Genomic DNA, 27,081 nt, shown 5'->3' with positions numbered 1-27,081 from the left:
TCTCCAAATATTTATCCCGGTAGTGCACCCTGCGTCTACCTCTCCTTCCTTAGGCTCTCCTCTCTCCTTCCTTCTAGCAGCTCCTAGCCTCTCGCTCCCCTCCTTCCCCCACCCCTCCCCACCGCGCTCCACCTCCGAGCCCCGTCCCGCCCTTCTCGGCCTCGTCCCACAGCTCTCCTCCCCTCCCCTCTCCACCTCCCAGACCCACCTCCCTCCTCCTCGCCCGGCTCTACTTCCCAGCTCCATCCCGCCCCCATCCTCCTTGCCCCGCCCCGCCCCACCCCGCCTCCCCGCCCCGCCCCGCCTCCCCGCCCCGCCCTGCCCCGCCCGGCTCCTCCCCCCAGCCCGCCCCACCTCCTAGCCCCGCCCACCCTCTCTCAGCCCCCACCCCTCGCAGCCCCCACCTCCCCGGCCCCGCCCCACCTCCTCTTCTCTCCGCCTCTTCCCTTCCTGGTCTCACGCTCTCTTTTGGTTCCTCCTCAACGTTCCTCCACTCTACGACCCGCCTCTTTGGTCTCAGAGTTGTTACGTTTACCCCGCGCCGGAAGAAGAACCTGGGAACGCTTTTGGAACTATGGCGGCCGTGGATATCCGAGGTACCGTGTGCTGTCCCCTTTGTTTCCTGATTGTCTGGGGTCTGGTTTAGGGATTCATAGCTCTTGAGGGCAAGGTTCCGGTTCTTTTGTGATGTTTCCCAAACTCTTTTGAATGTGTCTGTGAACGACCCAAAGCTCTAATCTGGTAAAAATTGCCTAGATTTTCGCAGTTCTTCAGGAGTCTCATAGAAGCGTGGAAACGAAGGGGTTGGAAGAAGCTCTGGGCTTTGAGCCCTGAGACCTGCGTTGTTGTTCTACATACGTATCTCTACAACAACATTGGGGCTGTTGTGTCCGGCTGAAGGAACAGCAGAGAAGGGACTGGGGTAATGAGCCTACAGTATTCGGTTCATCCTTGGGACATGGCCTGGGGGCTACCTTATTCTTGACGTTTGAGATTCCTTTTTCTGAATTAACCAAATTGGAGTATAGCACACATATTACAAATAGATTGTCATTTATATATTTTCAAAATGTCCGATGATCTTAAGCATTTCTGGGTAATGTTTACTATATGTTTGTCTTTATAGGTGAGAATATCAAGTACCTAATTTCATTACTTGCTGATTGTTAGAGAGCTGTATTAGGGCCATGTCAACATGCTCTCCCTTGCTACTGAATAAAAAAGAGAAGCATTTAGTTCATCAAACTATTTAGCTTTCATAACTTTTTACTTTTTATTTTGATTTGTTAGGGCCATTGCAAAGGCTCTAAGGTGGGAACATGTCAGAAGAACAGCAAGGAGACCAGTATGGCTGAAGCAGAGTGAGAGAGGTGGCCGGAAGTAGATGAGGTCAGAGAGAGAATTGGTGGCTTGATCATGTAGAAATTGTAGGTGGTGGTAAGGTCTGGCTTTTCCTCTGAATAAAATGGAGAACCACTGGAGGGTTTTGACCAGAAAGGGGGAACATAATCTGACTTACTTTTTTTTAGGATCATCGTGGCTGCTGAGAACAGTGTAGGAGGGCAAAGGTGGAATTAGGGAGAGGGGTTAGGAGGCTATTATTGTAATGCATGGAGATTTGAAGGTAGGCAGACTAGGGTGATAACTGTGGAGATACTAAGAATTGCTTGTTTTGGTAGTGTATTCTCTTTATTGGGCTATAGTCTCAGGTAGATTGTATGTGGGAGAGCTAATATATTATGTTTCACAGCTACACACCACCCTCTTAATCCCAGTTTAACTATTTTGTAAATGAACATCCTTGGATACTGGAGAATGTGTAAATTTATGACCAGTGGAGTAACTTGTCCTTAGCCCTTAATTATGAATTAATAAACATTTTCCAACTCTTACCAGTCAGGTCCTGTGCTAGTTCTGATGAGTGACCCACAGCCCCAGTTCCTTAAAAACTCAACATTTAATGGGACCACATTTGTATTTGTGGGTTATTAATTAATAGTATTAATTAATAATAAAAGTATATAGAAACTGCTATGAGAACATAGAGAAAGAAGCCATTATTTCTGCCTTGCAAAGTAGAGAAAGGCTTTGCAGAGATTACTGACATTTGAAATGAGTTTAATCTAGTGTGACCATTCTAATTATCTGCTAAACCTATACTCTTTTGAGAATGAAAGAGGTTTCTATTTTTTTTAAAAAGTGCATAAACTAGAAAAAAAAAAGGAAAAAAAAAAGAGGCACAAACTAAGATAACCTTTATTAAGCCAGGAATAAGTCTGGTCATATTAATCGTAAAAGAAATTGACTACCAGCACTACTTCCATCATCATCATAAGTAACATTTATTGGATTATTACAGTGTACTAAGCATTTTACATATATAATCTAGCATGGAGATACTATTATAATCCCTATTTTATAGATGAGAAAACTAAGACATGGGAAAGTTGAAGTTTTTCAGTTCTTCCTCCATCAACCAGTATTATATAGGCAGCTTGATGTTCATGACTTACACCTATTGGGATTTAGTACTGTCAGTGGGATGAAACAGTACAGCCAGTACCGGATAAAAGCTCATTAATTAAAGCTATCTAGCCCTACTTACGATGTCTCTTTTCTCTTTTTCCATTTTGAAAACTTTAAGGTTTAATTCTTTAAAATATGAAATTGTATGGCTGTACTGAAGGACATTCTACTTTTCATTTGCCCCCTTTACATCATTGTTATCTATAATAATAGCTTCCTAACTTATTTATTTCTCTTTAATTGGAAGATCTCAGACTAGTGGCAATGGATGTGTTTTCTTTGGCATGCATATTGTTTGAAAATTTTTGAATTAGCTGCCAACATTATAAAAACTCAGGATTTCCAATATTTTGGAAGACCTCTCTAGATTTCAAATCCTATAACTTCTTCACTTAATCAAATTATTCTTTAAACATATAATATACTTTTATTTATTTATTTATTTTTTTGGCACACGGGCTTAGTTGCTCTGTGGCATGTGGGATCTTCCTGGAGCTGGAATTGAACCCGTGACCTCTGCATTGGCAGGCGGATTCTTAACCACTGCGCCACCTAGGCAGCCCTATAATATACTTTTATATTTCCCTACCTTTATATATGCATTCCCTCTGCTTGGAATTACTTTGCTTCTCTTTTCTCCATGGTGAGCCTCTTTTTATTCTTTAGCATATAGTGCTAAAACCCACCTCCTCCTCACCCCATGAAAAGTCATTCCTGTTCCCTTAGGTAAGGTATTCTGCTCGCTCCACTGTGGTCTCATAACACATTTATTCATACCTTTATTACAGTTCTTGTGTTGTCATTGCTTTCTTGCATACTTATCATCTCTTGTGTTAGACTGTGAGGGTACGTAGGTTAGGATCCATGTCATCCTTATATTCATAGTACCTCCTACATTATATGCATAATAAATGTTTGTTGGATTGGATTTTTTCTCTTTTCTCATCCTTTATAATTTTGCTTCTTTTCTGTAGATAATCTGCTGGGAATCTCTTGGGTTGACAGTTCCTGGATCCCTATTTTGAACAGTGGAAGTGTCTTGGATTACTTTTCAGAAAGAAGTAATCCTTTTTATGACAGAACATGTAATAACGAAGTGGTCAAGATGCAGAGGCTAACATTAGAACACTTAAAGTAAGTTATTGTAAGAAGGTAGCATCTTTGCCAGTGATAGATTTTGTAATGAATAGTTCTTTCAAGCTGTGGATCAGGAAATACAGAGTAGAAGTTTTGGAAGAACAGGAGTTTTGTTTGGGTTTGTACAAATTTGACATGCAAAGGAATTATTAGTAGTCACTTGTAATCCAGGAAGTCTTTTCTTTATAACTTCATATATTACTCTCCAGTTAAAAAGCAACTGTGAGGTTTAGATGTAGATCTGATTGATTTTAGCAATGCAACTGTTGTCCTTAACCAGGTAACTATATTTATTGTCTCCTATACATCTAATTTAATGTTTTAAACCATAGTAGAGTTTATAGTAGATTTTTCTTTGTGTAACAAATAAAATTTTAGCAAGATTCTTCAGACTTGGGATGTAAATAATTAAGAATTTATTACTATCACAAAAGTTTCTGAAACAACTGTGTAATAGAGTTTTTCTTCTGTCAGCTAAACATGGGGGTCGGGGGCTTCCCTGGTGGTGCAGTGGTTAAGAATCTGCTTGCCAATGCAGGGGACACGGGTTTGATCCCTGGGCCAGGAAGATCCCACATGCCATAGAGCAACTAAGCCTGTGTGCCACCACTACTGAGCTTGTGCCCTAGAGCCCGGGAGCTACAACTGTTAAGCCCATGTGCACCTAGAGTTGTGCTCTGCAACAAGAGATGCCACCTCAGTGAAAAGCCCACGCACCACAAGGAAGTGTAGTCCCCACTCGCCACAACTAGAGAAAGCCCACGTGCAGCAACAAAGACCCAATGCAACCAATAAAACAAACAAAACAAAACAAACAAACATGGGGAGCGAGGTTCCAGGAAATTAAATGTCTGGTATTCTAAATAGCTTTTGTTATGACGTAAATATTTACATTTACTGAGACATCTTGGTGTTGCTTTTAAAAATAGTATGTCAGGAAAAAGTATGTTGGGGATGAGGATAAGGTTTTTGATGTTTTCTGGTTGGGTAGAGTATATAGTAGAGATATAGTTAAGACAGGTATAGTGTTCATGTATATTTTTATATTTTATATATATTTATAGATCTTGGTCAGGAAGCATCATGGTATTTTGGTTGCACTTTTTTTTTTTTAATTTTTGGCTGCATTGGGTCTTTGTTGCTGTGTGCAGGCTTTCTCTAGTTGCAGCGAGTGGGGCCTGCTCTTCACTGTGGTGTGCAGGCTCCTCATTGTGGTGACTTCTCTCGTTTCAGAGCATGGGTTCTAGGCATGTGGGCTTCAGTAGTTGCAGCACACAGTCTCAGTAGTTGTGGTGCATGGGCTTAGTTGCTGCACGGCATGCGGGATCTTCCTAGACCAGGGATTGAACCCATCTTCCCTGCATTGACAGGCAGATTCTTTTTTTTCTTAATTAATTAATTAATTAATTGGCTGAGTTGGGTTTTCATTGCTGCGGTGGGCTTTCTCTAGTTGCGGCGAGTGGGGGCTTCTCTTTGTTGTGGTACATGGGCTTCTCATCGCGGGAGCTTCTCTTATGGAGCATGGGCTCTAGGCGTGCACGGGCTTCAGTAGTTGCGGCATGAGAGTTCAGTAGCTGTGGCTTGTGGGCTCTAAAGCGCTGGCTCAGTAGTTATGGTGCAGAGGCTTTGTTGCTCCGCAGCATGTGGGATCTTTCCCGACCAGGGCTCGAACCCATGTTCCCTGCATTGGCAGGTGGGTTCTTAACCACTGCGCCACCAGGGAAGTCCCTTTGGTTGCCTTTTTTGAAATGTAGGTTCAGTATACTTTCATGACTAAAAGTACTCTGATTTAAGTCCACCATGAGCTTTTGTAGAGAAATTTTGTTGTTGTTTAGGAACCAAATCTTACTTTATCTGTGTTCCACTACCTGGGAAAAATAGCCAGTTTTATTGAACAGCCAATTTTTAATATCAAACATAGGCAGTTTTATCCTATTTACAGTGTTGGTATACTTTTATATAATAATTTGAATGTTCTACAGAATTGTTTGTAGGACATTCAGAGATCCCTGAATGTTTGTGTCCTGTTTTCAGTCAGATGGTTGGAGTGGAATACATCCTTTTACACGCCCAAGAGCCCATTCTTTTTATCATTCGGAAGCAACAGCGGCAGTCCCCTACTCAAGGTAAAATGTGTACACTTTAGCCATTATTTTCTTCTTAAAATACTATGATTTGTTTACTCCTGAGCTATATATGTTCTTATTTTTTTGGATTGGGTTCTGTTTTAGGGATTTGTAGGAATCCATGTGTAGGCTTCCTATGCTTTCTGTGAGGGGCTACACCAAGTGCACCCTCCCTCCAGTAGTGAATGCAGCCCCGTGTGTGTAATATGTCTGCTCAGAGCTCAGGGAAGACCATTTCAGACTCGGAGTCTAGAATTTTTATTGAGGGCTGACATGTAGATGTCCTCTGCCTATCAAAATTCTAGTCTCTCAGAAGGAAATCAGGTTTAATTCATGGTAAATGCAGTTGCACCAAATTCATAAAAGGTCAATTGAAAATCCATGTTGACACATTCAGCCAAAAGTCTTACTGGGGGACTTCCTAAGTGGCGCAGTGGTTAAGAATCTTCCTGCCAATGCAGGGGACACGGGTTTGAGCCCTGCTACAGGAATATCCCACATGCCTTGAAGCAAATAAGCCCATGTGCCACAGCTACTGAAGCCCATGTGCCTAGAGCCTGTGCTCTGTAACCAGAGAAGCCACCACAATGAGGAGCCCTGCACACTACAACTAGAGAAAGCCCATGTGCAGCAACGGAGACCCAACACAGCCAATCAATCAATCAATCAATCAATTTAAAGAAATAAAAAATAAAAAAATTAAAGTGCAATGATGGTGTGCCTATCATAAATGTACTGAAAACCAATGAATGGTACATTTTAAATTGGTGAGTTGTGTTATGTGAATTGTATCTCAATAAACAGTACTTTAAAAAAAAAAAGTCTTACTTGGATTATATTATTACCAAAAACTTGCTTTAGAAATCATACTGAAGAGTGTAGAATTCAGACTTGATTTTGAATCAAAGAGCTAGTCACCTATTCCAGAACTGACCAGCTACATCTCCTAAATTAGATACTCTCATCAAGACCTTTGAGAACAACCTTCACCCTGGTGTTGATTCCAGAGAATTACTTGCTAATGAAGTTGTGGTTCTTCCAGAGTCAAGAATCCAAATTTACTTTCAAAGTCAAAGACCTAGAGTCCCTGCCCAGAGAAAAAGAGAAACTTCAACTTAGAACGAAGGCAAGACCAGGGGCAAGATTTCCATGATGAAAAGGTTCTAGGTACGGAAGTGACAGAAAATGGCACCAGCCTCACTAGCAGCTGTTTTATTCCTTAGGACCTCAGACTGGGGCACAGAGGCAAGTTCAGTGTGTCTGATATCTTCGTCCTGGGCCCCTAAATCTCTCTTGCTCTAAGGTCTTATTCCCCAAAGTGGGATCGACTGACAGCAGCATTGGATCACTTAGGAATTTGTTAGAAATGCATTGTCCCTACTGAGTAAGAATCTGATTTTAACTGGATACTCGGGTGATTCAGATGCACATTAAAGTTTAAGAAGCACTGCTCCTAGAGCAAACTTTTTTTTTCAGCAGACTTTTTCTGTGAAGATCCAGAGACTAAATATTTTAGGCTTTGTGGGCCTCATGGTCCCTGAGACAAGTACTCAACTAGTGCCATAGCAGCCTTAGATAATAAGGTGAATGAATGGGTGTGGTTATTTTCCTATATAACTTCATTTACAAAAACAGGAATTGCCAAACCCTACCTTAAGCTTTAATAATGGAGAATGTCAAACTTTAGTTGTTCTTTTTATGGAAATATATTTAGCAGTTTGTGTGCACGGCTGTAATAATAAACTTCATTTCCCCTACTGCTTTAGTTATCCCACTGGCTGATTACTATATTATTGCCGGAGTGATCTATCAGGCACCAGACTTGGGATCAGTTATAAACTCTAGAGTGGTAAGTCTCTTTACATTCTCTAAACTTTAAAGGAAACGTCTAACTGAACTACCTTGCCACCGAGAATTAAACAGGAACTCCTCTCCCTTGTGTAAGTTGGTATAAAGTGTTGACTGTTAGAATGTCTTAAGCATTTTTTCCTGTGGGCCAACTCCATGTTCAAAGTATATACCATCGCCCCAGATACATAGTGATTCAGGTTCTGAAAAGCAGAAGAAGTACTGTCTTTGCATGTGTAATATTTTGTGTTTACTTTATAAATTTTGGTTGATAAGAAATTCAGAATTTGTTTTCCTTTTATAAGCTTACTGCAGTACATGGCATTCAGTCAGCTTTTGATGAAGCTATGTCATACTGTCGATATCATCCTTCCAAAGGGTATTGGTGGCACTTCAAAGATCATGAAGAGCAAGGTAGGTGGGACACCTAGACCCTCCTGAAACACTTTTTGTTACTCAGAGAATGCAGCTGTTTTCTTTTGGAAAAATGGCTGTTGGTGATTTCTAGATGTGCTTTACTTCTCCATAGGAAGATTTCATAGGATGATGACATTGTCAGAGCTTTGATTCATGTAACTAGATATGTTAGTGATAGCATTCCCATAGGAACAGGTACAAATTTTAATCTCTTTGGTAAGTGATAATCTTTGATAAGTTGATTCAAGGTTTTAAAGTATTTAGCACACATAGGGGAAATAGTGATGAGGAATGAGGAATAATGATGTTTCCTGCTTACCTAACTACTGAGTCACCTTGAAATGTGGAACACAAATCTTCCAAGTCTTCAAAGTAGGGGAGATGCTCTTAAAGCCCTATCTCCAGATGACCAATCTGTTTTCTGATCTTTCCATGTTACCATCTGTCAGATGCCAGCTCCTCTGGTTTCCATATCTGCTACTTGTTCTGCACCATATTTTACCAATAAAAGTACTTCTAGAAATGTGTCTACAGCAGTATACCTATATTCTGCATTTCTTTCTAGAGAAATAGCAACTTAGAATGAATTACTGTGGAAAAGGTAGCCTTTAAATAAAATTTAGACCATGGAATGAATGGGTTTTGAGATACAGTTGTATTTATTCTTAATAGTAGGTGCCAGCGACATCATTTGACTTGGGAGAGTTTGCATCAGTTGAATAAACTTCTCCCAAGAGCTGTTTATCCCTACCCTAATGAAATATTCAGAGTAAAACTTAACTGGAACCCTTCCTTTAGAGACAGTCCACCAGTACACTCCCGTCTCAGGGAAAATCCCACACGAGATTAACTTCAGAATTTCTCTTGCAAGTTCTTTTCTCTCTTGTCTTCATAATCTTCTGTTGTTTGGTTTGTCCTTTTTTTTTCTGTGGATTATGTTCTTCATAACTGAGTATGATAACTTGAGTTTATGAAAGTTGCATTTTCCATTTGTACCTATTAGGTTTTGTGCAAAAAGTCCATTTAATTAACACTTAAAATATACACAAGGTAATTTTAAACCAATAATCTGGATGTGACTTCGGTAATTATGGAAAATTTAGCCTTTAAGTTTTCCATAATTAAGTGATTATGGAAACATGAGAACGATGTGCATCCATGGTTACATGCCCAAACTGAAATGTCTTTAAAAGATATATTAGCTTTTTAAATGTTAGAATTTTAACCTCATTTCAGTGAAAGAGTTAGAATGCCTCTGTGTGTATGTTATGTTCAGCGTATTTGGGCCGGGGGGGAGGTGTGAGTATCTTTGGAATAGCAGCCATTAAAAATAATGAAATTTGAATATATTCATGGCAGACAATGATTTGTGAAATATAAGGCACCAAAGTAGTTAGGCAATGTTTTGATTTGGACTTCATATTTTAATAGATAAAGTCAAACCTAAAGTCAAGAGGAAAGAAGAACCAAGCTCCATTTTCCAGAGGCAGCGTGTGGATGCTTTACTCCTAGACCTTAGACAAAAATTTCCACCCAGATTTGTGCAGGTAATGAGAATTCATGTGGTTAATTTTGATTCAACACTTTTTCCTGGCATATCTATTTTTAATTGAGAATTGTTTCAGATGTGACCTGAAAATATTGATTTTCCTCATTAGTTAAAAATAATGATCTCTGAATCAAAGGAAAGTTTTTCAAGGACTTAATGGAGGAAGTGGGTAAAGGGAGTGGAATTAGTACTGTTCTCTGCTCTTAAGTTTAATTCCTCATTGAATCTTCCTAAACTATGAGGACTGCATATAGATAATATTCTCATTCAGAAGGTTACTAAAAGTGTCATAGGTGGTTACAAAACTAGAATTTAAAACTCATGCTGTTTTTACTCTACTTGCTGCCTTCCAGCCTGATGTAGCAGGTATTTAAGTCCTTAAATGATAGAATAATTAAAACTTTTGTAGCAAAAAGAATAGTACATTTGATGTGCAGGGTTTGGCATGATAAAAAGAGGAGGCAGAAGTAATAATAGACTTATATCATACTGGTGTTGAAGTTATATGAATTCCGTTATGTTATTTTGGGTATTCCAACAGCAATAGCGATCCATGTACCATTCTACTAAATGAGCTTTTACAGAGAAGTAGGTGTGAGATGAAGTGTATGAACATGTTGTTCTCATGGTTTGTCTCAGCTCTTATTTGTCTTTTATAGGGCTGTGTATACACAAGGTCATAGATACTGTTTTTCTTGTGGAGGGCCTGTTTAAGAGATTTTCAAGAGTAGTTTTAGACTGAGATTTTTCACACCCTGAGATGACTTTAGAACAGGCCTTCCCTTCCCCCTTTCCTCACTACTGGATGAGATATGCTGTTGGAATGGTGATGTGGTAGTGAAGGGAGCAGAGGCCACAGTTGGAAGCCTTTTTTGGAAGGCCAAAAAGCCAGTTTAGAGAAACCTCCTGAATTGCACTTGAAGATGAAACAATGTTGAATAAATAAACAAATAAATGAATTATAGCCGTGTGTAGGATGATGAGTAGTGACTAGAGAGTGTAAGAGGTTGGCTGTGGTTGGCCATTCATGCTGTGAGTACATAGTATATACTAGGGAGGCTGGGGACAGAACATCTAGACCTGTACAGAACAGTAGCCCCTACGGACATGTGAGTATTGTGCATTTGAAACATAGCTAGTCCAAATTGAGTTGTGATATGTGTGAAATACACACTGGGTTTAAAGACTTAGTACAAAAAATATATATAAAATATTTCATTAATAGTTTTAAAATATTGGTTATGTGTCAGTGATACTATTTTAGATACATTTGGTTAAAAATAATAAAATTCACCTGTTTCTTTGTGAAAATGTGACTATGGAAAATTTAAAATTACATATACAGCTTGCTTTTGTGGCTCACGTTATATTTTGGGCAGTGCTGATCTGGAAAATGGGAACAGAAAATGCAAAACCAGAAACACGAAAGATTATTAATGAACATATACTCAGAAACCAAGAAAATCCCTTAGTTTGTTCTTCTTTTTCTAGTTTCCTGAGATGTAAAGTTAGATTGTTTGCGATCTTTCCTTTTTTTTTTAAACATGAAACCCAGGACCAGTCGCAGATCTTTTTTTTTTTTTTTTAATTTATTTATTTATTTTATTTTTTATTTATTGGCTGCATTGGGTCTTCGTTGCTATGCACTGGCTTTCTGTAGTTGTGGAGAGCAGGGTCTACTCTTCATTGTGGTGTGCAGGCTTCTTATTGTGGTGGCTTCTGTTGTTGCAGAGCATGGGCTCTAGGCGTGCAGGCTTCAGTAGTTGCGGTGTGTGGGCTCAGTAGCTGTGGCTTGTGGGCTCTAGAGTGCAGGCTCAGTAGTTGTGATACATGGGCTTATTTGCTCCATGGCATGTGGGATCTTCCTGGACCAGGGCTCGAACCTGTGTCTCCTGCATTGGCAGGCGGATTCTTAACCACTGTGCCACCAGTGGTTAAGAATCTGGGGAAGCCCCTTTCCTTCTTTTTAATGTAGGATTTATTGCTATAAACTTGCCTCTTAGTACTTTTGCTGCATCCCATAAGTTTTGGTATGTTGTATTTTCATTTTCATTTCTCTCCAGATAATTTCTTATTACTCATTTGATTCCTTCTTTGGTCCATTGGTTGTTCAGGAGTGTGTGAATTTCCACTTACAACCTAGCAGAAGGAAAGAAATTATAAAGATAAAAAATAAATGAAATAGGACTTCCTAGGTGACGCAGTGGTTAGGAATCCATCTGCCAAAGCAGGGGACACAGGTTCGAGCCCTGCTCCAGGAAGATCCCACATGCCACAGAGCAGCTAAGCCTGTGCACCACAACTACTGAGGCTGCACTCCAGAGCCTGTGAGCCACAACTATTCAGCCCACTGCCACAACTACTGAAGCCTGCGTGCCTAGTGCCTGTGCTCCACAGCAAGAGAAGCCACCGTAATGAGGAGCCTGTGCACCACAATGAAGAGTAGCCCCTGCTTGCCACAACTAGAGAAAGCCCATGTGCAGCAACAAAGACCCAATGTAGCCAATAAATAAATTAATTACTTTAAATAAATAAATGAAATAGAGACTAGAAAAACAGTAGAAAAATAAGTGATACACGAGAAACTAATACAACATTTTAAATCAACTATACTTCAATAGCAACAAAAAAGTAATGAAACTAAGAGTTGGTATTTTGAAAAGAAACAAAATTGACAAACTTTTAGCTAGACTAACAAAGAGAGAAGATGCAAATAAATAAAATTAGAAATGAAAGAGGAGATATTACTACTGATGCCACAGAAATAAAATGATCATGAGACTAATATAAACAGTTTATATGCCAAGAAATTAGATAACCTATAAAAAATTCCTAGACCATATGACCTACCAAGACTGAGTCATGAAGAAATAGAAAATCTGAACAGACCAATAATGAGTAAGGAGACTGAATCAGTAATCACAAACCTCCCAACAGAGAAAAGTCTAGGAGCAGATGACTTCACAGGTAAGTTCTGCCAAACACTTAAAGAGAATTAACACCAATCCTTCTCAAACTCTTCCAAATTATTGAAGAGGAGGGAACACTTCCAAATTCATTTTACGAGGCCAGCATTACTCTCATACCAAAGATAGTGACACTACAAGACAAGAAAACTACAGTCCAATAAAAATAGATGCAAAAATTCTCAATGAAATACTAGCAAATCGAATGCAGTAGCCCATTAAGAAGATCATATATCATAATCAAGTGGGATTTATCCCTGGGATGCAGAGACAGTTCAATGTACTAAAATCAATCAGTATGAAACACTACATTATCAGGATGAAGGGTAAAAATCACATGATCATTTCAGTAGATGCAGAAAAAGCATTCGGGAAAATTCAACATCCTCTTTTTATGATAAAAACAACAAACTAGATATAAAAGGAATGTACCTCAATATCATAAAAGCCATGTATAACAAACCCACAGCTATCATATTCACTGGTGAAGAATAAAGCTTTTTCTCTAAGATCAGGAACAAGACAAGGCTATCCACTCTCCACATTTCTATTCAACATAGTACTGGAAGACCTAGCCAGAGAATTTAGGCAAGAAAAAAATAAAAGCGATCCAAATGGGAAAAGAAGTAAAATTGTCTGTTTGCAGATGATATGCTCTTATACTTAGCAAACCCTAAAGACTTCATTAAAAAACTGCTGGTCTCCTTGTGCTTTCTGTCTGTCTCATTGTGGCAGTCCAGATTGAATGGGAGAATACAGGGAAAAATTGCAACTCACAAATAACCTTGTGAACAGTAAAAGCCTCCATGACGCCAAGGAAGAGTTTACAAGGAAAGTATTGGAAAGTTACTGCCTGCACCCTTGCCTTCTGATTTCATTTTTTTTTTTTTAATTTTATTTATTATTTTTGGGGGGGTACACCAAGTTCAATCAACTGTTTTTATACACATAAAAAAAAAAAAACTGCTGGAACTAATACATGAATTCAGTGAAGTTGCAGGGTACAAAATTAACATACAAAAATCAGTTGCATTTCTATATCTAATTATCAGTAAAGGATATCAAGAAAATCCCGCTTTTAATAGCATCAAAAAAATACTTAAGGATAAACTGCTTGTTATCAGCTTTATTGAGATATAATTGGTATAACATTGTGTAAGTTTGTGTACAACCTGTTGATTTGATACACTTATATATTGCAAAACGATTATCACCATAGCATTAGGTAACATTTCTGTCATGTCACATAGTTACTATTTCTTTATAAAAAAGAAATAGTACTATAAAAGTGAGTTCATTAAAGTTTTACTCTCTTAACAACTTTCAAAGGTATAATACAGTATTGTTGAGTATAATTACCATGTTGTATATTAGATTTCCAGAACTTATTTCATCTTATATCTTTGACCAACAGCTCCCATTTCCCCCACCCCCTCAGCTACTGGCAGGCACCACTCTACTCTCTGTATGAGTTTGAACATTTTAGATTCCACATATAAGTGATGTGATGTATCGTATTTGTATGTCTGACTTACTCCAGTTAGTATAATGCCCTCCAGCTTCATACATTTTTTTCCACAAATGGTAGGATATCCTTTCTCAATGGCTAATAATATTCCTGTGTGTGTGTGTGTGTGTGTGTGTGTATTACATATGTCTCTCTCACACACGCACATATATATTACATCTTCTTTATCCATGTTGACAGACATGTAGGTTGTTTCCATATCTTGACTATTGTGGATAATGCTGCAGTGAACGTGGGAATGCAGGCATCCGTTTGAGATCTTGTATTCATTCCCTTTGAATATATACCCCAGAAGTGGGACTGCTGGATCATATGGTAGTTCTGTTTTTAATTTTTGAGGGAACCTCTATACTGTTTTCCATAGTGGCTGCACCAATTTATATTCCCACCAACAGCACACAAGTGTTCCCTTTTCTTTACATCCTTGCCAAAACTTGTTACTTCTTGTCTTTTTGAGAGTAACCATTATAACAACTATGAGGGGATATCTCGTGGGTTTGATTTGCATTTCCCTGATGATTAGTGATGTTGAGCACCTTTACATGTACCTGTTGGCCATCTGTATGTCTCTTTGGAAAAATATCTGTTCATGTCCTCTGCCCATTTTTTAATTGAATTGTTTTTTTGCTGTTGAGATGTATGAGTTGAGATGTTTGGATATTATAACTTCTTATCAGATATGCAATTTGCAAATATTTCCTTCCATTTGGTAGCTTTCCTTTTCTTTTTGTTGATGATTTACTTTGCTATGCAGAAAATTTTTGTTTTGAGGTAGTCCCACTTGTTTATTATTGCTTTTGGTGCCTTTGCTTTTGGTGTCAAACCCAAAAAGTCATCATCAATACTGATGTCAAGGAACTTACTGCCTATATTTTCTTCTGGGATTTTATGATTTCAGGTCTTACATTCAAGTCTTTAATCCATTTTGAGTTAATTTTTGTGTGTGGTGTAAGTTAATTGACCATATATGCATGGGTTCATTTCTGGGCTCTCTATGGGTTCCATTGATCTATGTCTGTTTTTATGCCAATACCATACTGTTTTGATTACTGTAGCTTTGCAATATAGTTTGAAATCTGAGCTATCTGTATTCCTACATTTATTATTATTGTGAATATTTAGCATTATCCACAATAGCCAAGGTATGGAAACAGCCCTAATGTCCATCAACAGATGAATGGATTAAAAAAACTGTGGGATATACATATAGTTGAATATTATTCAGCCTTAAAAAGAAGGGAATTGTACCATTGTGGTATCATGGGTGAACCTGGAAGATATTGTGCTGATTGAGATAAGTCAGTCATAGAAGGATGAATACTGTGTGATTTCACTTATATGAGGTATCTAAAATAGTCAGACTTACAGATATATATATATATATATATATAGATATATATATATATATATCTATATATATATATATAGCGGTTGCCAGAGGATGGAGGAAGAGGAAAATAGGGAGTTGTAAAAAGGATGTAAAGTTACAGTTATATAAGATGAATAAGTTGTAGAGATCTGCTGCACAACATACTGCTTATAGTTAACAATATGGTGTTGTGCACTTAAAAACTTGCTAAGAGGGTGCATCTCATGTTGAGTGTTCACACACACCCCCCTGCCCCGCAAACTAGAGGAGCAGAAGTCTTTTGGAGGTGATGGCTATGTTTATTACCTTAATTGTGGTGATGGTATCACAGGTATATGTCCAAACTCATCAAATTGTGTATATCAAATATGTGCAGTTTTTGTGTGTGTGTGTGTGTGTGTGTGTGTGTGTGTGTGTGTGTGTGTGTATCAGTTATACCTCAATGTACCTGTAAAAGAAAGAAAGGAACCAGAAAATACTCTGAAGTTATATTACTCTTAGGTGTTTGTGAAAGGAGGAGTAGTGAAATATGAGACTTAAAAGTTGGATTAAGGTCGTATTGAGAAGAATTTTATATGCTTCACAGAGGAGTTTGTGGTTAATTCTGTAGTCCAGTGTTTATTCACTATTTTAAACCCATAACCTGGTACCAGTCTCATAAACATAACATGTTTCCAGGTGCATTAAATATTATTTGAAGTATTAAAACAATAACTATTATCACTAAAGACATGAAAACAGTGGTAATTTTTGTACATCCTTTTTCAAATATACTGTCTCTTGAAGTAAACTGACATGTCCTCTACCTCATCTTCTAGACCCTCAGCTCTGACTAGCTGAGACTTATTGATGCTGGCAGTAGGGACCCATTAAATGTTTAAAAATAGTTGCAGGGAAATAAAGTAGTTAGTTGTGTGTTTTAGGAAGATAACCATTAATGATATAGAGGATGCATAGGAAAATGTGATATTTGGAGTCAAAGAAGTTAGATTGTGAAAAACCTGAATTAATTCTGTGGCCATAGATAGAGAGGAAACAGATTCAAGATATATTTCAGATTTAGGATTGCCTAAATGTGGTGGTTGGATTTGGAGAGATTGGCATTATGGATGATTCTGAGGCTTCAGGCCTAGAATTAGAATCAACTTGGTGTTGAACCAAAGTTCAGAATATAGGAAAAGAAACAGATTTTGGTTTAAATATAGTTGTTAGGGGTTCTATTTTCATTAGGCAACCTCCAGAACATTCAGAAGCTTACTGCTGTGTTTGGGTTCTGTGATCCTCCAGCTGAATGACTGTTCCTTTTTTTCTGGCTAGGGGTCCTGACTTGAATCCCATGTACTGTTCTGGTGAGCTAGGCTGGACACTGTAGGAAGCTCAAAGACCCTCTTGAATCTTAAAAAAACTACACTTTGTAGAAAGGTATGGAAATTCAGAAACATGTAAAAAAAGTAGAGGGAATAATAAAAAATGAACCCCCCACGTAGCTATTATCCTGCTTCAACAGTTATCAAGCATGGCCAATCTTGTTTTCTTCTTCCCCTGTTTCCTCCCAATTACTTTAAGTAGGTGGCAGACTTCATATCATTTCAGTGAGTTTTTTACTTTTTTCTTGTAAAGGTTTAGCCATAGTCACGTTTGTCATTTTCTAGAACCTCACCCTCTTTTAACCATCCAGGGACCCAAAGCCAGCTCACAAAGAGAGACTATGTCCAACTCTATGTAGCAGAACCAGGGGAAAGAAGGCTTTCTTTAGAACTGTTAATAATCTCTTTGCTCCTCCTACCCACAACATTTTCCCTCAGATTTAAAGAAAATAGATTCTTGGTCTCCATGACATCTCACATGAACTCCTATTTACCCATTGTGTCTCCCAGAACCATTTGTAGCTCAGGACTTCTGGATCCTAGGGATGTTGCCCCTTTAGTGGGGTGCTCAGGAGAACATTGGAGAAGTCCTACATTTTTCCTTGAAGCTTCTTTTTTCCATATTTTAAATTTTATTACTACTGAAAGTTACTCTAAAATTGATGTGATGGGAGTTCAGGCCTTCAGTGCCTTTTATTATGACTGTCTTTTAAGTACTGTTTTCAGAAGCTGCTAGAACACCATAGGATATTGCTTCAGTTAGGGTTATTCCACGGTTACCTAACAAATTTTGTCAGAAAGGCACCTCCGTTCTATGTTCCCATCTTAAACCTACTAGTTTGTCTGATAGTATTCACTAGAAAAGATTAAACAGTGTGCACTAGGTAGATAATGACATTATTTCAATGTCTGGATACGGTCCAGTGTCCAGTATAGTGCAAGTGGTTCAGTGCTAGCAGTATAAGAATATCTCCTCTCAATTTCTCATTCCTCAGTGTTACACCATCTATTTCCTCGCCTATTTTAAGGAAAAAATATTTGTTTGCTCAGATTACTTCAGACATGATTAAGTCCTCATGTTCATAAGATATGTGATAATGTGGTTGTGTTGAAGGTTCCCATGACCACCACCATGTTTGGAGATTTGCTTGAAGGACTCACAGGATTTATTACAGTGACACAGTAAGGCTATACAGCCAGATAGAATGGAAAAAGGCATTAGTGGAGTTTGGAGGAATCCATCTGCAGGCTTCCTTACAGTCTCTCCTTCCCATGAAGAGTCTTGCAGAGTACACTCTTGTCTCAACAGTGAAAATGCAGCAACATGTATGATATTTCTGTCCAAGGAAGTCTATTAGAGACTTGGTACCCAGGTTTTGGGGGGAGGTTTTTCAGGTAGGTACCCTCTATCTAGCATATATCAAAATTCCACATTCTTTGAAGGGAGGCAGGTATTCAGCAAAAACAACATTGTTCATAGAAACAGTCTAGGCATAATGAACTACCATTATCAGTTACGAAATAGTGGGAACCCTCCCGAAATCCAAATTTACAGATATCAGCCAAAGGCCAACCTTGCAAGCTGGCCCTTCCAAGGTTAGTAGCTTCAGGCCTTCTGTGTTAACCTTTTCTGTACAGTGGGTAGTAATGGGGAGCTCAGTTTTGGTCTTATTAAGTGTAATGGTTCCCAGAACTTGTAGTTGGAGTGGACTAGTGGGCACTTGGCAGCATGAGTGTGGAGCATGTGACATCAGAAAATTTTGTAGTCTTTAATCAGGAATAGATAAGAAAGCTTAGGGAGAGCATGTAAATTCAGAAAAGCTCAGAAAACAAATGGAGGCATTAAACTTTATGAAAATAAAGAGAACACTTTTATTCTGTGATGACAGGGAAGTACAGAGAGGTATTTTTTGTGTGTCATATATGAGGGTGAGTCAAAAATTATCCCCACTCTGGTTATATTAAAACTTCTGTTAGCCGCAGTGTCCTATCAGCGCTTTCCATTCAAGGCTACTGTCTCCCCAGTCACTGCTGCTCAGGTGTGAACGTGTTACAGCAGTTCATTTGTAACTGTGGTGCGAACAAAAATGGATGCCCCACTTGTGATTTGCATGAAAGAAGAGCAGAATGCAGTGATTCATTTTTTGTGGTCTGAGGGTGTACCTGTCGCCATTATTTATTGAAGACTTTGTGCACAGTATGGAGAAAGTGTTTTGTTGTGAAGAAGTGTGTATGAATGGGTAGAGAAGTTCAAGGAAGGTCGCACAAGTGCTAGGCGTCAAGAAGGAGCCAAATTCATTTCTGATGAAGAAATGAAGACCGTGGTGCATTCGTGGCTCGCAGCTCAGCCTAAAACATTTTTTAATGAGGAAATTTGAAAGCTTATTGACAGATGGACAAAGCGTGTTAAAAAGCAAGGAGATTATGTCAAAAATGATGTATTTGTCTTTTCTAAAAGTTAATTAAAATAAATCCTACAGCCAGAGTGTGGGTAACTTTTGACTCACACTCATATGTCTGTATATAAGGGTATTAAAAGTTTGTAGGTAGATAGAAGGGAGAGAACTTGGGGCATTGACACCCTCATTGGCTGAGGGTGAGGGTGAGGGGTAGGTTGTGAGCCTTGAGGAAGAGGGAGAGGCAGGAGGAGGAAAGTGTTTTAAAAGCATTTAACTTGGGTAGTGAGAACAAGGACATGACAGGGCCCACTAAAGTAAAAGAATTGCTGTGCAGAATGAAGGATCTGACCTTGTTCCTGACTCCTAGTGCCCCCATGATTTTTTCCTGCAGTTTGATTCCTAACAGTACACTCAACAGAAGCCTTATATTCATAGAAAAATATCTTTTTTTACATCCCGTACCTGCCAACTTTAAAAGTCAGTCATCCAGATTTCATTCTACTTGCTTATAGCTCATATCCCCTAAGCAAGTAAGCCTCTGGAGTCTTGGAAGGCTCCATTATTCCCTCTCGTCGGATTCTCCTTAGCTACTTCTTATAAAGCATTGTAGCCTCAGTGCAGAGGCAAAGGGCTTTGTTGACGTTCAGGGGTTTTTTTTTACGTTTGATTCTTTTGTTCTAGTTTTAGATTTGTGTCTTCTCTGGAACAAGGTAATAGGAAGTAGAAAATGATAAATTTACTTTTTTATGGTACAGGGATAGTAGTTTCTCTTCATGCAGTCGTTTATAATTCGCATGCAGGTGTAATTTTAATGGAAATTTTGAAGCAAAGAATAAAGCTCTGCTAACCCGCCCTGTTTTCTTCTTTCACTTCCTCCACCCCCTTCCCCCATTTATTTTTATTTTATTTTATTTGTTTGTTTATTTATTTATTTATTTTTAATTACAGCAAAAGTCTGGAGAAAAGCCTGTCCCAGGTATGGTTCATCTGATAATTCTTCTTAAACTTGAAGAAAGACCAAACGGCCTGTTTAACTCAGTAATAGCTATAACACGGGAGATAAGTTATGACCATTTTGTCTGTTTAGATTCTCTAATGGCAGTTTGTTACTCCTAACCTGTGATCTGCTGAATTGCCAAAAGATAGTGCTTTTGTGGTAGTGATATTAGTATTTAAAACATGCATTGGAGTGGGATGAACAGGTATTGAGGATGTGTGGAGAAGCTGAGGTGATTTGAGGTTGTCAAAAGTGTGAGGTTGTCAAAAGGCCTGTTTCATCATTGAGAATAGGTACTGAACTATCCATTGAACTGGGATAGAATAATTATGTATCTTTTTATGCATAATATCTTATTTAAATGTCCTGTGTTTTTGTCTAGTATCATAATTTGCTTGTATCATTAGATTTTTGGTTTGTAAATTGGTTCTTATACATCTGCCTGGTGAAACAGCTAAATTTAGAACTTGAGATAAGTAGTTCTAAATTAATTTGAGAGGCTGAACTATTCATATTAACTTGTCTAAATCGGCCTCATCCCTTCATCTTCCTCCCCCTCCAAAAAATACCTGCTTTTGTTGTCTAGTGGATCAGACAAAGAAAGAGGCAGAACCTACACCAGAAACTGTAAAATCTGAGGAGAAGGAGACCACAAAGAATGTTCAACAGACAGTGGGCACTAAAGGCCCCCCTGAAAAACGAATGAGACTTCAGTGAGTATTGGATAAGAGAGACGCAAGACTACTCTTGTCCATATTTTACCTCATTACTGTGACAGGCTCTTGAACTTTAAAATTCTTTGTCACAATCATTTGTATAGAATGTGCTTGTTCTTTAAGAAAGACGTAAGGATGCTCATGCTTTCAGTGTAAATATTTTAAATCTGTCTTTTGTAACCTTTTCCCTCCTGGACTTGATCAGCTTCCTCCTTACATGTTTACTGTGATGTATGTTTAAAGACAAAATAAAGGTATTTGTATAAATTGCTTCATCATGACTTTTTCCCCCCTTATCTTCCCTCACATATTTCCAGATGCATTTTGTAAACACAAAGGATTAATGTTAAAGTGTTAACTAAGCTTATATTTTCTATTATTAGTTGCATATTCCTCAGTATTAAAATAGTAGAGTTACTGACAATTTGAAAGATAAAGAAAAGAACAACCTCATTCAGCAATACTGCCACCTTACAAATACTATAACAATGTTGTGAATTTTTTTGTCTTCTTTTTCTGTGTGTAGATTTTTTTTTTTTTGGCTCACCGCATGGCATGGAAGCACGGAGTCTTAACCACTGGACCACAGGGAAGTCCCTGTGTGTAGATATTTTTAAAACCGTAGTTTGTAATTACTCTGCTTATACAGTTTTACTTTATCATGTTATGTCTGTTGTATGCACTATTCCATGTTTACTTAGTTTTTATAGACTGTTTATATTTTATTGACTGAATAATTCCTATGAGTGATTATATCTGTTTTCTTAAACTCTCTTAAGTGTTGCACTTAAGTTTTTCTCATTTTACAATTTGCATTATTAAGGGTGTAGTGATTACATTATTTAAATAAGGCTGTAGTATATAATGACTTTTCAATATTTAGTATTTATTTCCTTAGTATAGAGTCCCAGCAGTAGAATCACTGGAATCTGTACTTTTTTTTTTTTTGGCTCATAGTCCATGTTACCAAATTTTTTTTCTCAAAAGTTTTGGGCCTATTATTACTGTAACAGCAAAATATGAAAAATCAAGCTTTCTAGAATCTTGCTGATATTGAGTATTGCCATGTACATTTTTAGTGCTAATTAAGTAGCAAAAAAATGGTGTTTCGTCAAGTGATTGGATAATTTCTAATCTTTGATTTTTGCTTTTATGAGGTATCTGATTTTCTGTATTGTGTAAGGTTTTTTAGTTTTTTTATTTTTACATAATTTCAGGCTTACAGAAGAGTTGTCAGAGTAGTACAAAGAATTGCTGCGTATACTTTTTGCCCAAATTCCCCATATATTAACATTTTCCATATTTATTTTATTCTTAAATCTCTGTCGCTCTTTCTCTGTCTCTAACTTCTGTTGTCATTTGCTGTTTCTCTCTCTCTCTCTCTATGTATATGTGTGTGTGTGTGTGTGTATACGTATATATAATACACACATATTTATACACCTTTTATTTTGGGTTGAGGGTCAGTTGCAATCATGATGCCCGTTTCCCCTAAGAACTTTAGTGTGCATTTCCTGAAATCAAGGACATTCTTTTACATAGCCTTGGTACAATTATCAAAATTAAACCACCAGTATGATACCATTATCTAATGTTGTAGGTCTAATCTTGCTGGTGGTGCCAAGAATGTCATTTACAGCAAAAGAATATCCTGAATTGTGCGTTAGATTTAGTTGTCCTGTCTCTTTAGTCTGCTTTAATCTGGAGCAGTTCTTTAATCTTCCTTGTTTTTCATGACTTGGTATTTAAAGAGTTTAGGCCAGTTATTTGGTTGAATGTCTCTTAGTTTGGGTTTGTTTGATATATTTTCATAATTAAATTCACCTCATGCATTTAAAAAAATTTTTTTTTCACATTCCAAGCATTGTTTATTCCAGGATTGCAAGAATGATTCAACAACTGGAATCTATTACTCTGAATTAACATATTAATTGAAGAAACAGACTTTTGTCAGAAATACCATGGAAAAGATGCTTATAGAGGCATGTGCTGTCAACTTGTCCCATTTCTGGTGATGTTAACTTTGATCACTTGGTTAAGGTAGTGTTTGTTAGGTTACTCCACTGTTAAGTTAGAATCTTTCTTTTTGTAATTTATAGGTATCTTGGGAGGGTGGGGGGGTTAGTTCAAGGCTCCTTAAATACCCTGTTATTCCTCAGAAACTTTACCCTCCAATAGCATTCGTTGATAATTCTTGCCTGAATCATTTATTACTGTTATGGTTACCAAATGGTGATTTTCTAATTCCTTCTTCCTTCTGTGTTTATGAGTTGGCACTCTGCTGTGAAGAAGAGCTTTCCTTTCCCCCCTACTTATTTATTTATATCACTGTAGACTCCTGGATTCTTATTTATTCAATGAGTTATATTTCTTTACTATCATTAATTTATATTGATGCTCAGTTGTCCCAGATTGGGCCACTGGGAGCCATTTCAAGCTGATTCCTATGTCCTTTTGACATGTCATTCATTGAGGATTTTCTTTATGTTTTGGCACAATAAGATATCCCAGGCTCATTCCAGCCCTGGAGTCAGCCATTTCTCTAAGGATCTCTAGTTCCTTTTGGTGGAGAATATATTTGGTAATTAAGATCTGTGTGCTAGGTGTGTTCATTTGCTACTGAAGTGTCATGGCTTCTGGGCTTTCTCAGCTGATAGAGTTAAGAAACAGATATATACTGGGACTTCTCTGGAGGTCCAGTGATTAAGACTTTGTGCTTCCATTGCAGGGGGCACGGGTTCCATCCCTGGTTGGGGAACTAAGATCCTGCATGCTGCGTGGTATAGCCAAAAAAAAAAAAAAAAAAACAGAAAAAAAGAAATAGATATATACATATGTATGTGACATGAGTGGATACACGTATGTCCATAAACATATCTGTCTGTCTAGTCTATATGTGTGTGTGTATATATATATTTTATTCTGTATATGTTAAAAGCAACCAGTTCACACTGGTAACACCAATTCCAATTTATCATCATAGGGTTCACTCTGTTCTCTTCCACATTTGTAGCTTTCTTCCCCATTGATGAGAATTATTTCTTATTATCCACAATGTTTGTACTTATTTGCTTAATCCTAGAATAACAGCACGTAGTTTTAGAGTTGCTAACCTATACCTCTGCAAAAGAGAAACCTCTTAATTAGAGTTCAGTATTTACATAGAGTTCTTTTTGTCTTAGGTTGTAGATATATAATTCAGATACTGTGTTTAAAAATTACTTGGGTTAATTTTATTTTTTCCCAGTGTGGTTACACGACTCATTTATTAGATGTTCCAGTTCATTTGGTTCTGTTTTGAATTCCGTTTTAGTTTTCCCCTCATTATTATTGATTACTTTCTGTTTCGTTGTTGTATTGTTGTGGAATGTGTGAGTTGTTAGCATGGTTCTTAATGTCAGACCTGTCCAGAAGAGATTCTAAGTTTCATACCCCTTCCTCATTTCTTCTGTCTTTTCCACCTCATTCCTACCTGCCCCTCTCGCAGAAATGAACCTAATTAGTCTCTAGTTTATCTTTACTGTATTTCTGTTGCACAAATGAATAGGTATTTTCTTATTTCCCCTTCTTACACAAAAGGCAACATAGTATATGAACTTTTGCATTTTGCTTATTTTCCACTTATTTAAGCATGAACTTTGACATAAAGATATTAACTCTAGTAGTTTTTCAACTTTTTATTTCCAGCAAAGCTCCTTTTTCTTTCATACCTACATTATTGTAAAATATCACTGAACAGAAAAGTACACAGAATAATAGTACAGTTCATTGTACCTGTGTAACTTACCATGCAGGTGAAGAAATTGGACATTGCCAATACCCCAGAAGCTCCTTTATGTCCCCTCCTAACCACAATGCTTCTGCTGATTAGAGGTCACACTTATCCTCAGTTTTATGGTAATCACTTTTTTTTTTTACATTTTTACCATGTCACCACACATCCCTAAATGAATTTTTAGTTTTGATTGCCTATTTTTTATTTTTAGTATGAGTAGATTTAGTATGTGTATTTCATGTATGACTTGTTTTGTTCAATATTATGTTTGTGACATTTATCAAAGTTGTTTCCTGTTGTGTTTCTTTTCATTTCTGTATAATACTCCTTTACCTACATGTATTAAAATTTTAAAAAAATCCATTCTAATGGTGATGGACGTTTGGATTGTTTATAGTTTTAAGTTATTGTGAAAAATTGCTTTTATGAATATTCTTTTAGGTGCATATTGTAGGCTGAATTGTGTCATCTCACCCCTCCTCCACCCCCAACAAAATATGTTGAAGTCCTAAATCCCTGTACCTCAGAATATTACGTTATTTGGAAACAAGGTCATTGCAGATGTTGTTAGTTAAGATGAGGTCGTGCTCGAGTAGGCTGAGACCCTAATCCTATGTGACTGGTGACCTTATAAAAAGAATGCCACATGAAGAGACAAAGGGAGATACCATGTGAAGATAGAGAATTGGCGTATAGCTTCTACAAGCCTAAGAACACCAAAGACTGACACCAAATTTCCAGAAACAAGGAAGAGGCAAGGAAGGATTCCCCTGTAGGTTTCAGGGGGGAGCATGGACCTGCACATACCTTGATTTTGGACTTCTGGCATTCAGAACTTTGAGATAATAAATTTCTATTGTTTTATTTTCCAAAGTGGTTGTACCAGTTTATACTACCACCAGCAGTGTGCGAGAGTTCCTATTGTCGACACCTTTGTTGACCCTTGATACTGTCAATTAAAGAAGATTTTAGCCATTCTGATGGGTGGTATCTTGTTGAGTCTGAAATTATTTCCTGGTGATTTGATGATGTTAAGCATTTTTTCCTGTGATTGTTGGCTATTTGAATATCCACTTTTGTGAAGTGTGTCTTTGCACATTTTTCTACTGTTTTATCTGTGTTTGTCTTATAGGGTCAGAAGAGTCCTTTGTATATTTGGAGAAGAGTCCTTTGTTGGTTATGTGTATTGTGTTTAAATGTATCTTTTCTCCACTCTGGCTTGCCTTTTTACCCTTTAATGGTGACCTAAAAATGATCAGAAGTTCTTAATTTTAACGTAGCTCAGTTTGTCAGTCTTCTCCTTTATTGTTAATGCTTTTTTGTGTCTTGAGGTTTTTCTCTACGTTGAGGTTACGAAGATGTACTCCTCTGTGATCATCTACAAGCTTCATTATTTTACATTTTAATTCCAGGAGTATAGTCCATTTGCTTGGGATTGAGCTATAAATCAGTTTGGGAAGAACTGACAACTTAGCAATATTGAGTATTCAGAACCACAGACTTATTAAATTCCTCCATTTATTTAGTTTTCTTTAATTTCTCTGAGTAGAGTTATGAGCTTTCAGAGTACAGGTCTTATACATGTTTTGTTAAATTTATCCCTAAGCATAACGTGTTCTTTTGATGCTGTTTTAAAAGATGTTTTAAAAATTTTAATTTCCATTTGTCTCTAGTATATAGACATATAGTTGCTTTTTGTGTATTTGACCTTGTATCCTGTTACTTTACTAAATTCAGTAATTAGTTCTGGTAGCTTTTTTGTGCATTGTTTAGGATTTTCTACATTCATGATCATGTCATCTGGGAATAAAAAAAGTTTTATCTGCAGTCTGTATACCTTTCAAAAAATTGTAGTAAGATATGAATAACATAAAATTTACCCTTTTAAGCATTTTAAGTATACAGTTCAGTGGCATTAAGTACATTCACATTGTTGTGCAGCTGTCATCACCATCCATCTCTAGAACTTCTTCATCATTCCAAACTGAAATGCTACCCATTAAACACTCCCTTTTTTCCCCTTCCCCCAGCCCCTGGCAACCACCATTCTACTTTATGTCATGATGAATTTGACTGCTGTAGGTATCTCGTATGAATGGAATCATATAATATTTATTTTTTTGTGTCTGGCTTATTTCACTTAGCATAAGGTCTTCAGGGTTCATCCATATTCTCTCATGTGTCAGAATTTCCTTTTTGAGGTTACATAATATTCCGTTGTATGTATATATGTGTACACACGTTCTATTTATTCATTTGTCAGTTAATGGATATTTGAGTTGCTGCCACCTCTTGGCTATTGTAAATAATTCTGCTATGGGGACTTCCCTGGTGGTCCAGTGGTTAAGACTCCTCACTCCC

The 27,081-nt window shown here is 37.6% G+C and overlaps 1 protein-coding gene across 1 annotated transcript; it reads left to right on the top strand.

Moving 5' to 3' along the window:
- Positions 1–520: 520 nt before the first annotated feature.
- Positions 521–23,766, top strand: MED6 (mediator complex subunit 6). The gene is made up of 8 exons (XM_057730401.1): positions 521–596; positions 3,501–3,660; positions 5,698–5,789; positions 7,556–7,638; positions 7,943–8,051; positions 9,486–9,601; positions 20,181–20,208; positions 20,816–23,766. The coding sequence occupies exons 1-8, from the start codon at positions 575–577 to the stop codon at positions 20,944–20,946; spliced, it is 741 nt and encodes a 246-aa protein (XP_057586384.1). The 5' UTR covers positions 521–574; the 3' UTR covers positions 20,947–23,766.
- The last annotated feature ends 3,315 nt before the right edge of the window (positions 23,767–27,081 follow it).

Source organism: Hippopotamus amphibius, chromosome 4 (genome assembly GCF_030028045.1).
Source record: "Hippopotamus amphibius kiboko isolate mHipAmp2 chromosome 4, mHipAmp2.hap2, whole genome shotgun sequence".
Classification (NCBI taxonomy): Eukaryota; Metazoa; Chordata; class Mammalia; order Artiodactyla; family Hippopotamidae; genus Hippopotamus; species Hippopotamus amphibius.
The sequence above is the reverse complement of the archived record's forward strand: the minus strand, read 5'-3'. Positions and strand labels throughout refer to the sequence as shown.

What these genes read in the sequence shown, in the direction of transcription:
- MED6 (XM_057730401.1), top strand. Translation starts at nt 575, where the DNA reads ATGGCGGCCGTGGATATCCGAG. An exon ending in CAGTTATAAACTCTAGAGTG is followed by an intron (nt 7,639 to 7,942) that starts GTAAGTCTCTTT and finishes TCCTTTTATAAG; the next exon opens with CTTACTGCAGTACATGGCAT. An exon ending in CAAAGATCATGAAGAGCAAG is followed by an intron (nt 8,052 to 9,485) that starts GTAGGTGGGACA and finishes ATATTTTAATAG; the next exon opens with ATAAAGTCAAACCTAAAGTC.